This window comes from Pelobates fuscus, chromosome 3 (genome assembly GCF_036172605.1).
Source record: "Pelobates fuscus isolate aPelFus1 chromosome 3, aPelFus1.pri, whole genome shotgun sequence".
In the NCBI taxonomy this organism is placed as follows: Eukaryota; Metazoa; Chordata; class Amphibia; order Anura; family Pelobatidae; genus Pelobates; species Pelobates fuscus.
In genome coordinates this window covers 335,457,284-335,475,046 of record NC_086319.1, presented here as the reverse complement: position 1 = coordinate 335,475,046, position 17,763 = coordinate 335,457,284, and the positions used below count along the sequence as shown (strand labels likewise).

The following is a 17,763-nucleotide window of genomic DNA, read 5'->3' as shown; positions in this document are numbered from 1 at the left end:
CTGTTTTAGAAATTTGAAAGAAACAATCACTTTAATCTGCTGGAAAAAAAAAAAAGCTTTAGCCTTAAAAGTAGCTTGCACTAACCTCAAAACCAGCTTCACTAATGCCACAAGGTTTGCAAATCAGGTATAACGCCATTGTTGGGTTCTCAAGGGACATCATTACTTTCACCCTTCTGTGGATCTTGGTCCTGCACACCTAGATCAGAACTTTAAATACGATTTTCTTCTCTCTACCAGTCTGACAGATCTATTACAACATGGAATTCACTCACACACCCCCACCCAGTACAATTTATTCCTTTACAAATGTGTGTGTGCAAATCTTCAGGTTAATTTCTATATTAAGGCCAGCTTGTTTAAAACTTTAAAGGGTTACTCCAACCAAAATACAATATTTTCACGAAACACTGCTTCTGATGAGAGCTTACCTCTGTACCAGCGCAGAGGCCAAGTTCTCCCTACAGCCCAATCTTCCTTCAGTTGATATCATTCTTTCTTGCTGGAGGGAGACTGATTTCAGGGAGTGCAGGCTGAAGAGAGGACATGGTCAGCACAGAGCGGTGGGGGGCATGCAACTACTGAATGCTGCCACCAGACGTCCAATATGCACAGAATTGACGTTGGCCTCTGGAATTCTAGTTCTGGGCTGGTGAATGACGTCCCGACGATGCTCCAGAAGTTGAAGTTACAACTTTTGGAGCAGAGAGGTTAAACTCTACAGTTTTCATACGGAATCCCTGCACCTGGCTCACTTCAAATGGTGCTTGTATTGACCCTTCAAGAGTCACCTCACACTCAGCTTCATAAATCTTCCAGCAAAAAACAAAACCTTCTAAAAAAAAATTTTTTAAATAGTTTTTTACGTTTTAAGATAATAGACCTTTCCTTTGGAGACTTATATCACATACTGTACATTTTAGTATTTTTTTTCTTTGTTTTGTTTCACATATCATTTTCCCCCAGACATGGCAGGAGTTTATTTAACGATCGTTTTACGCTGAGCCTTTTTTCAACTTTTTTTCCCCTTCCCAAAATCCATTTTACTGTTTAACGGAGTGTGTTTCACTCTGTAAATACCTTGGGGAATAAGTTGATTGGATGAATGGATTAATTACTTCACCACCAATGCATCCTTAGTATCTGCAATTATTAGACTTCAAGCCTTGACTGCTCTCTAATCTCCAGTGGAGAATTAGCGCAGCCTTTGAGGTTAATTCCTCTTTGCCCTCTTTTTAACTAATTTCCCTTCTGAATAGTCATCCTTGCTTTTACTGACATTACTGATATTTGAGAACTTTCTTTATATATTGCTGTGCCCTGTTCTATGTCCTGTCCTACTGCCACCAATTCAGGAAACGTTTTACATTGTGTACGCTACTTCACACAATGCATGGGTCTGTGTATAAAATACACGGTTTCATTCATTGGGGCCTGCAACACTTTCCCTTCCCTGTGAAATCATAAGATGACTTGATAAATATAACGGATATCCTTATTTTAAAGGAACACTATAGGGTCAGAAACACAAATATGTATTCCTGACCCTATAGTGCTAAAGCCACAATTTAGGTGGCTTGTCCCCCCACTTAGCCCTCTTAAAAGCAATAAAAACTCAATCAATGAGCACTTGAATCGATGCATCTCTATGAGGAAAATTCAGCGTCCCCATGCATAGCATGGAGACGCTGAACGGCAGTGCTGCCTACTATGCAGCACTGAGCCAGGAAGCCCCCCAGTGGCCATCTGTGGAGTGGCCACTTGGAGGTGTCCCTAGGGGCAATGTAAACACTGCCTTTTCCCTGAAAAGGCAGTGTTTACATTAAAATGCCTGCATATAATGATTATACTCACCAGAACAAATACATTAAGCTGTAGTTGTTCTGGTGACTATAGTGTCCCGCTTGCGTAATACTGGGCCACAGCACTCGAAGCAGAGCAGTCCATTTGGGGTCTTTGCAAAATATGCAAAGACTCCATAAGGTGACAGCCATTTTGATCAATATGGCTCTGCCTGTATACAATGATATGCCCGATAAGTTAGGCAAGTTATTGAATGAAGTCTGCAATGGTGTAGAAATAGCAGTGTTACCATTTGCTTTGTAATATTTAATATTCCTAGAGGCAAAAGTACCAGTTTGTCATATTAATGCTACCTATAGCCAAGGTTAAAGTGGGCGATAACAGGCATGTAGCGTATAAAGTGAAAATCTTATAGAGTAGTTTGTAAGCTACTGTGGACATGAGCAACTTTTCTTATAAGCACTCACCATTGTTTAAATTGGGCACTTGCAACAGAGCTCCCTGCACTCAGCCCAAGTACTTCTGCTAGTCATCCTACCTCGTCCAAACATCCAGAGCGAGTATAGCCTGTTCAACGGTTTCCACAAACTTCAACTGAGACTTGATGAAGGGTGAAACAAGAACAGTTTTATTGAATACACGCACATTTTTATACAGCTTACAATGTATATTTACCCTCCAGGAAGTGATCCGAATAACAATAGACCATTCCCTTATCAGTGCCACTAAGTCTGACCCACAGCCAGTCAGTGCAGAGGGGAACACAGCCCTAAAACTCCCTTCCCAATACAGAAACCCCCACAACCAATACGTCCCTGAACAGCATCCATTTACCCACTGTCCAAAAGATGCCAAACGGGTCCAATCGCCACCTGGGTAAAGTTTTGACCAGCAGCGACCACGTTCTGAACCAGTGTATAGTTCTAGGCGACTGGCATGAAAGTCTGTTTCATCCTGCTACCAGGGTGCTACAGCAACTGGGTGGATGGCATTCTGGGCCCTTGAGCATGCCGCATCTACCTAGTAAAAGGAGAAGACTTTAGGAATGATGACAGTAGTCTTTTTAGTGCCTTTTATAGGGTTTTATATGACCGGGTTTATTGTCTATAGGGAGGATGCTGGCCTACTACTAATTGATGAGTAATGGCTACTATAGGCAGTCAAGCCCAGAGTACTGGGTTTCCCCTTTGGTGGAAGACCATTCAAGTTAACATGAAGTGCTCTGTTTTATTGAAAAATAAATGACATCATCAAATATCCCCCACAAGGAAGATGGTGGTACTGACAGTAGTGTAGCTTCAGTTTTATTGGTCTTTCTCATTTTCCGTTAAGCTTACATCTTCTACAGCTGAATGCTTGTCTGTTTGTTTTATACATCCATTTTCTACCGATTAGCACGAGTGATACAGTTGTCTGTCTTTAAACAATTGGTGGACCGATTATAAAACAGAACGACTTATTCTTAGTTTGCTTTAAAATGCCTTTTGGGAATGGGCACATAAGATAACATAGAAGCTAAATGAAAATATCAATAACTTACTGGAAAAATGCAACCCCTGTAACATAGATCCACTAGAAGTGTATAATATGTATAATGCTGCATTTATGGATGTAATTATATCATTTTTAACGTAGTGTGAACTGTTGTTGAAAAAAATGATGTTCTTTGTCAAGAGTGATTCATAACATTTTACTGTAACACAGAGCACTTTTGTAACATGCTTAGTCAGTCTGTAGACTCATAAATATTTTCCCATAAAACATAGGCTGTTAGATGCCCACTCATTATGTTCTTTGTAGAAATGAATTTGCATGAATGTGTGTTCTATATGTACTGGTAACTCTTGCAAGCGTAGATGTTTATGTAGAGTAAGGGGAGTCACATCGGGAACATGTTTGTAAAATGTTAATGCTTTGAATGTACACTCCTTGATCTGTTACAGCAGTTCCCAAAACAGGCCTCTAGGCACCTCAACAGGCCAGGTGATATCAATGTCACCTTTGGAAAAGAACTAGGAAATTAACAACAATCATTAATGTCCTTACATTACAGGTTTTTACTTACTGTATATAACTAGTGTGTGTGTGTGTGTGTGTGTGTCTGTCTCAGAGGTGTGGAAATTCAAAAGAAATCTCCTTGTCCAAGGGACTAAATCAGTAGCCCAATCTACTTGTCCATCACAGCAATCTTCTTGTCTTGTAATGTCCAATAATTTCAGATTGAGGTGCCTGTCTAGAGCTCTTGACATCGACAGGGTCATTCACTAAACTGAATTTTTGCAAATTAAATCCAAATGGAAAAACTGAGACACAAAAAGCTGATCTGGAAAATTCATGACTTTTTTTTGCCTCAGTGTTTGCATTCTGATTTAACTTTTAAAAAGGTTTAGTCAATAACCCTGAGTATTTCACCCTTTGTGCCTCATAGTTGGTGTGTGAGTGCCTGCTGGCTGTGTGTAGACTGTGTGTGATATGTGCAGTGTGAGCTGGGTGTTTTGTGTGCACCTGGTGTGTATGTATTGAGCCCCCTTTGTGTCTCACTCCAAACCCCAAATAGTGTATCTGTCATATCACTTCCACCAGTGTCCCTGCCCATAGCCCACCCTAATCTACCACAATTTGTGCTCTGCCGGCAACTAAACCGCATTAGCGTCTCTGCATTAACCCTCCCCTATTAGTGTCCCTGCCCCTAACTCACCCCGCATTAGTGTCTCTGCCCCCACCTTACCCTGCTTAATGTCTTATATAAACCCCTCCGAACTCAAAATCCCTGGACAATGAAACAAACTGTGTATTATTTTCTTTTTTGCTTCAGTCCGTTAGACCCTTGCAGCATATTATTTACCACAATGCATTAACATGATTTTTTTTTTTTTTTTTTTTTAATTCTATTTTTTTTTTTAATTGGTTTGTCTTTCTTAGAAATGGTCCTAAAGGCAACAGCAAAGTATACATCCAAAACCTATATCTTGGCACAATAATTATATAATGAGATTTGCCTATACTTTTGTCCTCTGGGGGGTGGTGCATTAGTCCAAAGCCCTGTATTCTTTGTATTTTTTTTTATTAAATCTATTAATTTATTTGAATGAAGTCTATTCAATAGTAATACAGGCAACTTGAGTAGTACTAAACATGAACTGTAACTTTAACAGTCTAGTTTGTATTACATATTGGTTCAGGACACATATGAGGTATACGTTTTAGTGCTTAGAATGTCTTTAAACCGTCAGGAATAGGAATAAAGCTTGTCATGTTGGTTCAGTCTTTTTATCTTCATAGCCAAGGAGCGGGGTGAGGGTGAATGCCTGTGGCTCTTTGTGCATCCCTAGTAAAACACTGTGACTGAAGTGGGGGGCATGTCAGCTCAGCATGACTGCTTGCCTTGGAGGATTGCCCCATGAAAAGAGCACTCGTGAAATCCTCTACATTAACAAAAATTGTCCCAGAATTTAAAGATCTAGGACCACAGAGTTGGAGGCCCAAATCAGGACTCCCCCCACAGAATCTGGGTCAGGTGGAATGTGTAGTAGTTGTAGTAATTTTTTTTTTTTTTTTACTGAGTAGCATTTTGAGTCATTCTAGCTTGAGCACATTGTCCCTTAGGGCAGATGCACTTTTGACCCATTAATGATCAGTTCTATACTTTCTATGTCATGTTAATTACAGGGATTAGCCTAAATCCTGCTCCTTGTTGGTGTGTGTATGTGTCAATATATTAATTTGTGTGTGTGTCAATAAATATTAACTTAAATGGACAGAATATGAATTGCTCCTTAAATATTCTGAATTAAAGTTACAGTGCTTAAAAGTTAATATTTTTCTAAAACTCTGATCTCCCTTTATGATCTCACATTTTTGTTTTGCTTTACCCCTCATGGTCATTCAATGCTTACATGGACAACAATGTTCTTTCAGTTTGTATTGTGCCTGCTAACAAGCTTATCAGTAGACATGAAATCTTTTTTTACATGGAGATGAGCCTTCCAGTCCACACAGGGGCTGGCTTTTGTCCCACCCTGCCCAATTTATACTCTTGCTCTAGACTTGATGGAAGTCACTGGAAAACCCTGTTTGCTTAGCCATTCATTTTGCACTAAAACCTTCATGTGTAACACAATTTTCCTGATCACTGTCCAAATTGACGGACTGATGAGCAAGATACAAGTAAGTGCTTTGAGTTTCTGTGGCAATCCAAAACCCTCTCTAATCCTAATTTGTTTTGCTATTTTGTAAGACCTTATCTTCTGTGTGGACTGCCTGGACACCCCAAAAGTGCGTTTAGACCTGGACTGTGAAATTCAGGATGCGTTATCAAGGGTTATATACATCCTGTAAATTAATGTAGAATGTCAAAAGGGGGAGGGGGGGCTGTTTTGTATTCATTTATTTAAAAAAAAAAACAAAAAAAAAAACTTTTTTTGGTGGGTTCTCTCCTTCCAGGAGTAACATTTTAAGAGGTGTGTGTGTGTGTGTGTGTGTGTGTGTGTGTATATGTATGTATGTATGTGTGTGTGTGTGTGTGTGTGTGTGTGTGTGTATATATATATATATATATATATATATATATATATATAATATCACTCACACACCCTCGTTCTATATATCGGTATTTTTTATTATTTATTTAGATCTATTCCCTCTAGCATGTAAGCTCATTAAACAGGGCCCTCAACCCCTCTGTTCCTGTGCGTCCAACTTGGCTGGTTGCAGTTACGTTAGTCCACCCATTGTACAGCGCTACGGAATTTGCTGGCGCTATAAAATAATATCGATATATAGAACGAGGTTGTGTGTGTGTGTGTGTATGTATATGTATGTTTGTGTATATATATATATATATATATATATATATATAGGCACATGCATACGTGCAGCATTGCTGGAGAAAATTCTAAGCACACATGTGTTTATACAGATTTTATCAGTAGATCGTGCATCATGAGCTGATTCTGTTGTCCATAACACGTATGTGTAGAAGAAATAAAACAAAATTGGCTTTGTGTTTTTTTTTTTTTTTTGCCCCCCTCTGCTTAGGTAAACACTGCATCTGTTAGTTGTGGGATGAGGGAATACATATCTGTCACTTCTGTGGATGTGACCATTTTGATTAATTAAACCCCATTTACTTTACACTGGGAGTGGTGTAATGGTAATACAAACAGCTGTTCTAGAGGTTAGTCCCCCATGATTCTTTGCCAACCCAAAGGCTGCTGAAGGATCATGGGATTTGTAGTGCTAGCACTGCAAGGGATCTTTTTTCTTTTTCTTTTTTTTTTTGGCCACTCACAGATCAGATTCATTATTCCCATTTTACTGCCTGTTTGTGCTAGCTTAAATGTGTCACCTATTATGTTTTGTTTAATTATTGTACATTGCTGATTCATATGTCAGTGCATTACAAATACAATCTGTAGGTTAAACAGTTTTACACTCCAAGTAATATGCTTTTGTAGGATGGTGACTTATTTTGCGCTCACACTTTTTATTGCAAATTGTGTTTCAAGACTACAGGGCAACCCTGTTTTTTTCTCCTCTCTCTCCAGTGCTATATAAATATAACAGCTGCTGCCTGCTATGCAATCTGCTTATATTGGGTGATTATTCACTGCTTAAATAGACTATAGGGGTGACGTAGGTAGACCGTGTGTATGGTTGTGACTAGGTGACACAGAATTTGAGTAAGGGGAGTTACAATAGTGTAACTGCAACAGAAACAATCCTCCTCTTTTACTGGTTAACCCTTTTGCCATACTATCCATAGTAGTTACTCAGACTAAATGATATGATTTGTTCAGGTGCTTTAGATTGATCAGAGGGCAAACATTTGTCATGGCAAATCACTGTAGTGATCGTTTGTTCCAGAGGAGAAGGGACAGATACTGTAAAAGTGGTCAGTCACCTCCCCCATTTCGGCTCATTGTAGATGAGCTAGGCTGACATTTGCTCCAACAGTGCACCTACCAACCTAGTTCCCGTTCTTACTCCATACATTATTGACTAATTCACAGGACTCTCAGTCAGTAAATTATGCTGTAGGGAAAATCTGTAATCTTCTGTTTTAAAGAAAGTAAGAATTGTCTTTCACTATGCAGTCTTTGCATTTATTTAAAAACAAACAAATTATCCCTATAATTTAGGAGTAAGAAAGCAGCTAGGCATTATTCATAACAGTATTATTATTGCCATTTATATAGCGCCATCAGATTCCGTAGCGCTTTACAATATTATGAGAGGAGGGATTTAACTATAAATAGGACAATTACAAAAAACTTACAGAAACGATGGGTTGAAGAGGACCCTGCTCAAACGAGCTTACAGTCTATAGGAGGTGGGGTTTAAAACACAACAGGACAGGATGAAAATCATCTGTAAATTAAATGGTGTAGAAACGATGCTTTTAAATTGTGAAACTGCACTTTGATTCAGTAACGTCACAGACTATAGAAGTGTAAAAAACTAATCTCAACTCTGGAAGAAAATGCTTTTAAAATTGTGAATTGCTAATAACTAACCTTCAGGTTGCAGGTTCTATTCCCAACAGTTTAAATGTTCAACCTTTAAGATCCATAAAATGAGGTACCATTGAGGTAGGTAATAGGAACGCTAACCACTAATTACCAGCTGTTGGTTTTGGTTGGCACCAAGAGACTGTGCAAAGAGTTTTTTGACAGAACCATTATAAATAGGCAGAATATTCTTAGTAAAAAAAAATAAAAACACAAAAAAACTCTTCTAACACTATATATTCTGGTAAAAAAACAACTGTACTTAAAGGCATAATATAGTGTCAGGAATACAAAAAATTGTTAAACTGTTTAGCTCTACTCCGAAGAGGTATTATACGTACTTTATCTCTGCGCCCGACTGGCCCCACCTCCATTGCTGAGATCATAAGTTCTCATGATCTCAGCCAAACCAATGCTTTCCCCTAGGCCAGTGATGGCGAACCTTTTTGAGCCCGAGTGCCCAAACCGCAATACATGCCAACTTTTTTTTCCTTAAAGTGCCAACACGGCAATTGCGTGTGTGTGTGGGGGGGGGGGGTGCGTGTGTGTGGGGGGGGGGGGTGCGTGTGTGTGTGTGGGGGGGTGCGTGTGTGTGTGGGGGGGGTGCGTGTGTGTGTGTGTGGGGGGGGGTGCGTGTGTGTGTGGGGGGGGTGCGTGTGTGTGGGGGGGGTGCGTGTGTGTGGGGGGGGTGTGTGTGGGGGGGGTGCGTGTGGGGGGGGTGCGTGTGGGGGGGGTGCGTGTGTGGGGGGGTGCGTGTGTGGGGGGTGCGTGCGTGTGGGGGGGGTGCGTGTGGGGGGGGGGGTGCGTGTGGGGGGGGGGGTGCGTGTGGGGGGGGTGCGTGTGGGGGGGGGGTGCGTGTGGGGGGGGGGGTGCGTGTGGGGGGGGTGCGTGTGGGGGGGGGTGCGTGTGTGTGGGGGGGGGTGCGTGTGTGTGGGGGGGGTGCGTGTGTGGGGGGGGGGTGCGTGTGTGTGGGGGGGGTGCGTGTGTGTGTGGGGGGGTGCGTGTGTGTGGGGGGGGTGTGCATGCGTGTGTGTGGGGGGGGGGGGGTGCGTGCGTGTGGGTGTTGTATGTGTGTATGAGGGGTGCTGTGTGTGGGGGGGTGCTGTGTGTGGGGGGGGTGCTGTGTGTGTGTGTGTGTGGGGGGGGTGCTGTGTGTGTGGGGGGGGGGTGCTGCTGTGTGTGTGGGGGGGGGGTGCTGCTGTGTGTGTGTGGGGGGGGGTGCTGTGTGTGTGTGGGGGGGGTGCTGTGTGTGTGGGGGGGGGGTGCTGCTGTGTGTGTGTGTGTGTGGGGGGGGGGTGCTGTGTGTGTGTGGGGGGGTGCTGCTGTGTGTGTGTGTGTGGGGGGGGTGCTGTGTGTGTGTGGGGGGGTGCTGCTGTGTGTGTGTGTGTGGGGGGGGTGCTGTGTGTGGGGGGGTGCTGTGTGTGTGGGGGGGGGGTGCTGTGTGTGTGTGGGGGGGTGCTGTGTGTGTGTGGGGGGGGGTGCTGTGTGTGTGTGTGGGGGGGTGCTGTGTGTGTGTGGGGGGGTGCTGTGTGTGTGTGGGGGGGGTGCTGTGTGTGTGTGTGGGGGGGGGTGCTGTGTGTGTGTGTGGGGGGGGGTGCTGTGTGTGTGTGTGGGGGGGGGTGCTGTGTGTGTGTGTGGGGGGGTGCTGTGTGTGTGTGTGTGGGGGGGGTGCTGTGTGTGTGTGTGTGGGGGGGGTGCTGTGTGTGTGTGTGGGGGGGGTGCTGTGTGTGTGTGTGTGGGGGGGGTGCTGTGTGTGTGTGTGTGGGGGGGGTGCTGTGTGTGTGTGTGGGGGGGGTGCTGTGTGTGTGTGTGGGGGGGGTGCTGTGTGTGTGTGTGGGGGGGGTGCTGTGTGTGTGGGGGGGGTGCTGTGTGTGTGGGGGGGTGCTGTGTGTGTGTGGGGGGGGGTGCTGTGTGTGGGGGGGGGTGCTGTGTGTGTGGGGGGGGTGCTGTGTGTGTGGGGGGGGGTGCTGTGTGTGTGTGTGTGTGTGTGTGAGACGGGTGCTGTGGGGGGGTAGGGGTACTGCTGTGGGGGGGTAGGGGTACTGCTGAGGGGGGTAGGGGTACTGCTGAGGGGGGTAGGGGTACTGCTGAGGGGGGTAGGGGTACTGCTGAGGGGGGTAGGGGTACTGCTGGGGGGTAGGGGTACTGCTGGGGGTGGTAGGGGTGCTGCGGGGGGGTGGGGTGCTGCTGGGGGGGTGCTGTGGGGGGTAGGGTGCTGTGGGGGGTAGGGTGCTGTGGGGGGTAGGGTGCTGTGGGGGGTAGGGTGCTGCTGGGGGGGTAGGGTGCTGCTGGGGGGGGTGGTGCTGTGGGGGGTAGGGTGCTGTGGGGGGGTAGGGTGCTGCTGGGGGGGTTGGGTGCTGCTGGGGGGGGTAGGGTGCTGCTGGGGGGGGGGTAGGGGTGGTGCTGGGGAGATAGGGGTGGTGCTGGGGGGGTAAGGGTACTTCTGGGGGGTAGGGGTGCTGCTGGGGGTGGTAGGGGTGCTGCTGGCGGGGGTGGGGTGCTGCTGGCGGGGGTGGGGTGCTGCTGGGGGGGTGGGGGGGTGCTGTGGGGGGTAGGGTGCTGCTGGGGGGGTGGGGGGGTGCTGTGGGGGGTAGGGTGCTGCTGGGGGGGTGGGGGGGTGCTGTGGGGGGTAGGGTGCTGCTGGGGGGGTGCTGGGGGGGTGCTGTGGGGGGTAGGGTGCTGCTGGGGGGGTAGGGTGCTGCTGGGGGGGGTGGTGCTGTGGGGGGGTTGGGTGCTGCTGGGGGGGGGTAGGGGTGGTGCTGGGGAGATAGGGGTGGTGCTGGGGGGGTAAGGGTACTTCTGGGGGGTAGGGGTGCTGTGGGGGGGGTAGGGTGCTGCTGGAGGGGTAGGGGTGGTGCTGGGGAGATGGGGGGGTAAGGGTACTTCTGGGGGGGTAGGGGTGCTGTGGGGGGGGGTAGGGTGCTGCTGTGGGGGTAGGGGTGGTGCTGGGGGGGGTAAGGGTACTTCTGGGGGGGTAAGGGTACTTCTGGGGGGTAGGGGTGCTGGGGGGGGGGGTAGGGGTGGTGCTGGGGGGGGGGGGGTAGGGGTGGTGCTGGGGGGGTAAGGGTACTTCTGGGGGGGGTAGGGGTGCTGTGTGTCAGTATCCCCCCCCTCCCTCCTTCTTACCTTTAATGAAGTGGGGGGGGGGACACAGCCATCCCTGGTGGTCCGGTGGTGGTACCGTCATCCCTGGTGGTCCGGTGGTGGCAGGCAGTGCTTCCGTGTCGGGAGGCAGGGGGAGGGATCTGTGATGCTGATCCCCTGTCCTCCCGCGCGATGCTGTGTGGAGCGTTGCCATGGTAACGCTCCACACAGCATCGCGCGGGAGGACAGGGGATCAGCATCACAGATCCCTCCCCTGCCTCCCGACACGGAAGCAGAGTAGGCGCCTGCCGTTTCGGGCAGACAGGTGCCTACTCTGCAGTGATGGCGGACCTGTGGCCGCGTGCCCACAGAGAGGGCACGGCGTGCCACAGGTTCGCCATCACTGCCCTAGGCTATGGAGAATGTACGGCAAAATACCGCACTAGTCAGCATCTCCTCAAAAAAATGCATTGAATCAATGTATCTCTATTGTGAAGGTTCAGTGCCTCTGTGGAGATGCTGAACACTAGCTTGCCCATGATGACAAAGCATCTCTAGTGGCCGTCTGAGTGGCAGCATCTAGAGGTGTTACTAGGCAGCATTGAAAACCCTGCCTTTTCTCTTATATCGAAACGTTTGCGGGAACAGGCTATAGACTCCAGAACCACTACATTAATTTGGAGTGGTTATGGTGACTACAGTGCCCCTCTAACCTCTACTAGTATAAGAATACACCATACCTATAACCCATGTTGTTGTAATTATTTGACTGTTGTGGATGAAATGTTCTGCCAAAAATATTGTACGTAAAATGAAACTAAGAAACATATTAGATTCTAGAGCTGCAAATATACGCATCATTGTGTAATGCATAAGAAGCCATGCCAGCTGCTGCCTAATTTTCTGATGATTGTCTATAAAATCTTTGTACTAGCTCAGACCGGAGCCTGTACAGTAACAAAGGCTTCTTTGTAATTACTGTTTTGTTTTGTTTTTGTTATGAATTCTTTTGTTTCTCCCTGCACACAACAAGACGTTGAAAAAAAATTAAAAGATAATAAAAAAAATTAATTAAAATATATATATTTATATATTCATTTATTAATGCCCTAACTCTCTGAACACATATATATTAACATTAACAAAACTACTACTTCTTGTCCTGTACATTTTTTTGAAAACTATTTTCATCATTTGTCCTCACGTTCACTACCTCTGTCCTTCTGGTTGTCTGCATGTCACAAAGTAGAAATCCATTCAGCAAGCACAAACCTAGTTTAATACTCTTCACACTCTGTAAATAAAGCTAGCTAATACTCCCCTTAATTATTGATTTGGTTCTTGAATTAAAAGGACCCGCATCACTTGAATTTTTGTTTTTAAAACCAGTATCCGTGTTTTAAAATTCTTGCATTCAGCCATAAAGGGAAGCTTGACAGTTCACATCATTTCTAATATTTATACTGTATTTGCTATATTTAACAAATATCTAGTTGAAAGGTTGGAAAATTAAATGTGGAAATCAACACTCTTTTTATCGTACAAATGGACGCCTCCATCTTTGCTCCCTTTCCATCCGTGTTATAAGCTTTGTGTTTTGCTCCTGGCAGTCAGTTAAAGGGGAACGATCACTTCTCTGAAATGTACATTATTGAATAAAACATTGACAATCACCTAAAACTTATAAGCGGCTTTGTTGCATTTATTATTTCAAAAATATATCATTATTATAAAATACTGATTAAGACTGCGTTGGAAGTGGGGAATACGTTTGACTTCTGGACAAGCCTAATGTACACAAAAGGAGGAGCTCCTATGTAAACCTTTTTGTCCAATCCCAGCAGCTGTCACAAACGGTGGCTATGGGATTCACGTTTTCTCCATGGAGGATTCCATGGTCTGAGACCATCACTGGATCTGTCATTACGGAGACCCCAAAATTGACAGATCTGCTTTAACATGTCTAGCCCAAACATTTCAAATCATTGTTTCAGTTATCCTCTTCTTTACACTTTCTCTATGTTGAATGGTAGGTGAAAAGGAAGAGAGCATATAAAATTGACGGGGAGATAGGATGGGGGTACCAAATTGCAGGATAAAGATGTTTAATTCATACATTTTATTTTTCATACCTTATAAATACATAGTAGTTGAATATCTGGTAGTAAACCTAATATCAGGAACACTCTAAGCTCTATAACCACTACAATTTTCTGCAGTGCTTATGCCTGCTGTGCCCTCTAGTCTCTCCCCTCCCCCCCCCCCCCCCCAGTGTAAGGAGTCAGGATATTGACTCCCTTAGTTATCCTGAGCTAAGCTCTGCAGTGCTGATTGCTCTCAGTCAATAAGCTAAGTCCTGCACTGCAGCACTTGGCTTAGGAGATCTATCTGAAGCACCTGCTTAGGTGCTTCCGGCTCTCCTAAATTTTGTAGTATAGTTGGGGAGGGGTGCCCAACAAACCACAGGTAAAAAGTCAAACTGCTATTACTACTTGCAATGGCCGACACAAAGGCACCCCCGGCACCAAAACTACTACAGTGAACTGTAATGCCTATGGTTCTTTGCGTGTTCCTTTAAAAATCCTGGTAAGTGACAAGTCTCCTTTAAACGCAATTCAGTGGTAAATTGGAATAGTGTTTGTTTCTTGACCTTATTTGTATTTTATTAAATGGTGTTAATTCTGGAGAAAGGGCGGGTTCCCCTGTACTTTGAAAGTCCGATCCGTTTTATCCATGAGATGAGGATCCTTACAAAATTCAGTTTGGCTTATGGCTTAGAGCTGAAATGCCGTATGATTATTAATAAAGTGTCTACGTATTCTTTGGCACTAATAAGATATATACTTATATAGGTGCAAGTTCATTGCTTTTTAACATAAGATTTAAATGAAGCGTAAATGATTATACGAAAGAAAGGTCACCCTTTTTACTAGGTCACCCTTTTTACTTACTGTATTTTAATCTTTTATGTCTGTCAATCTGTAATCCCCTTCTCTGACAAATTTATTGTGAGAGCTATAAAGTAGTTACAGTTTACAAGCCAGTATTGTCACAAAAGATTGATTACAAAGGCTCATTAGCTACGTCTTACTGTGAATACAAAATGACTTTCCATGCTCACAGAGAAGAAAGTTGTTTTATTTCACTTGGTTTGTCTCTTTCCATGAAGCATAGTCGCATGCTCACATATTGCCACAACGTATTCAAGAAGGTAAAGTTCTCCTTTGTAAATGCTATCCTGTAACTGCATTGCTGCTGGAACCATGCCTGATATATTACAGTGTGTCTTTCTTTCTTTGTAGACTCCATGGATGAGTTCTTTGAGTACGAGGCGGAGGACTTCTTGGTGTACCTTACTTTACTGATTACAGAAGGTCGCACACCAGAACACTCTGTGAAAGGCAGGACAGAAGGTCTCCACTGCCCTCCAGCACAGTCAAGTCAGCCAGTGCTTGATAAGCATGAATGCAGTGATAAACTAACACCGGTATGTGTATCTTGCCCTGTTGAATACTGGCTAGCAAGACAGAATACCCTCTGACCCCTTGTGCTGATTATGAAGAGGAAGGGTTATACATTTCAGGGTTGTGCAAAGGACTCAAACATGTCAAAGTGGTCAGATTGCTATATTTAAAAATAGTTACAGAGCTTAGGGGGCAGGGGTAAGGCAATCTAACCATTTCCAAAAATGACTTTTCATGTTAAACTAAGCTAATTCTCCAGTGGTAGCATTTAAATCAGAGAAGCACTGTCTGCGGCTAATGTTGGTAGAAAGCCTGAATTGCCAACCACTGTCCCCCTTACCTCTAAAATTGACCTCTCACTAATCTGTTGTGGAATCTGTGAATTATCTGCATAAGTACTCTAATTGCTACCAAGATCAATTTATAGATTGATAATAGACTAGTTGATCCATCCAGCCACTCAGGTTATTGACTTTTGGGTTTCTCCTTTTGTTCAAGGAAATCCAGTACAGACAGTCCTCTAGCTGTTATGGCATCATGTCGCATAATATGCACTTTAGTCGATTACCTAGATACAGTGGGACTCAATTGCTGCATAAAAGCAGGACTCATTATGTAGCCTTTTGGGAAGTATTCACAGGTTTATTAAATGGCTCATGCTTTTATAGTTGGCAGGTAGTCCCGCAAAATTTTTTTCACTTGGAAAACCTAGACAGCACAGTTCATTTATATTATGTGATTGTGGTCTTTTTTTTCAGCTCCCTGCTGCTGTGATTTTTATCTTTGTGCCATGTAGACCTATTTCAGATGTTTACACCTCAAGCCATTTTTTTTTTTTTTTTTTTTTTTAATTCTTTATTTTTGCAGTGCATATATTAATCACAGGCATACATATGGTACCCCAACGGCAATCCATATGCAGGTTTCAAGACATTAGTTACAGTGGGGAATAGAGAAACAATGCACTTTTTTTTTGTTTTTGTATACATACGGTTTGACATCAGGTTGGATATAAACATGGCTTAAGAATAACTTGCTCATTCTTGCAATATGACATGTCAAAATAATTATGCATTTAACTTCGATAATCATAGATGAGCACACTGGTGCTCATATTGAAAATTGCAGGCCTCTTGTAGTACTTAGGAGGAAAAAATAAGAACAAAAAAATAAGAAACAAAAGGGAAAATAACAATATAGTCAAACGTACGTTTGTGACAGATTAAAGCTAGACACAGTGAGACCCCATTAGCGGTGCAAGTATACATCTCGCCAAAAATCTCAGACTAATAGGACCTGCTAAGATGAGCATGCGTAGGACCATGGGGTGTATCGACTGGCATAACTGGGCGATAAGTAATCATACTGTGACTTAGCGTTAAGTATACTACCCGATTTATAGTACCGTTTATGATTAAAGCTGCCTAGTTACTACAGTATAATAAGGATCTTTAAGAACATCGCTTAAGATGCGTTAGCGTATCCAGCAACTGCACAGCTCATCAACAGTATGTGGCAGGAGAAGAGGATGCACAATAAATGCTGCAAAAAATAAAATCAAAAAACCTGTTGGACTAGGTGGAGAGACAAAAAAGAATATTAACTAGGTGACTTATACGTGTAACAGTTATATACATGAGTGGGTTGAAATATTTGAGCGCTATCGGGGCTTGCTAGGCAGGTTGATGATAAGATTTACTAAGAAGATATGCCTCCCTGCGCAAATTCTGTCTAGCTTATACTAACTGGACTCAATGTTAATTATGTGCGAGTTTCGCTACACAATCTTGGCTCTGAGAGATTTTCATAGAAATAACATGAACTCAAGAAAAACATAGACATCGCTTATAGCAAACTGGTTGACAGTCTTATCTGGTAAACATTGAGCCTTAAGGGAGTCGCAGTAGGTATCCCAGCAGGTTCCGTGTGGTGTATGCTGCTTGGATCTGCTGCAGGAGGGTCGCCTGTACTGCTTCCGTGGGGCTGCCAGTCTTTTTTGATAGGGCGTTCAGCCCTCAAGCCATTTTTAATGTTGATTATTCCAGCGCAGAGCCCCAGTTCTTCCTGATGCTCTCTCGAAGTCACTCCCGTTCGCTGAGCCTGAGGGGGATGGATGTCTGGGTGGGAAGTCCAAGGGGAGGACATGGTCAACTGTTGTCAGCACTGCCCTTCTCTGTGCCATCATTGGTTGTCACCAGCATAATGTGTGCGCCGACAAAATATGCTCAGTATTGACATTCGTGCCAGTCTGGCTAATGATGTCCCAATGATTCTTGCGTAGGTGCAATTACACCTCTGGCAGCAGAGGGAATAAACTCTGTATGTGCAGAGTTTCACAGCAAAAAGCTGCACATACAGTCTTCAGGTACCATGCCCACTTTAAATCACTTACGGGGTCATGGTGCTTGGACTAACCCTTTAAATGTTGATGATGGCAATTCTATTTGACATGTGTCCTCCTTAAAATTGGGATACCACGTGACAACACTAATAAGCTGATTTGGCCACAAGCATGCAAATCTCTCTAGTAAGGCTTTAATTAAATGTAAAATTTTCAAGCCGCTGATAAAGATAAAAAAAATAAATGTGCCTTGGGAATGTTCTCTCATTGATGGGTACTGTGGTCAACAAATGTTGAGAACCACTGTTCTAAAACATGTTTTCTAGGTGTCCTTCATTTGCTCACCTTGCACTTTGACCTGTCATTTAACCCTCATGTAGAACACATGCATGTTTGAGCAATTTTCTCCTCCATGTCTGTCTAATTGGTGATATATAGATGGTGGAACTGCACTCAACCCTTCGCCTTGGAATCTCAGGGTGCTGCTGGATAAGTCCCAGTACCAAAGAGACCATGTATGAAGTATAATTGTAGAAAATAATCCAGGCACTCCAAATTGTTC

At 44.2% G+C, this 17,763-nt stretch overlaps 1 protein-coding gene across 1 annotated transcript in view; it reads left to right on the top strand.

Moving 5' to 3' along the window:
* Nucleotides 1-17,763, top strand: part of ATOSA (atos homolog A) — a 73,401-nt gene that overhangs the window by 30,969 nt on the left and 24,669 nt on the right. Inside the window, exon 2 of the mRNA XM_063449064.1 lies at nucleotides 14,699-14,883. Within this exon, the coding sequence (XP_063305134.1) occupies nucleotides 14,699-14,883 (185 nt within the window). The remainder of the gene's footprint in view (nucleotides 1-14,698; nucleotides 14,884-17,763) is intronic.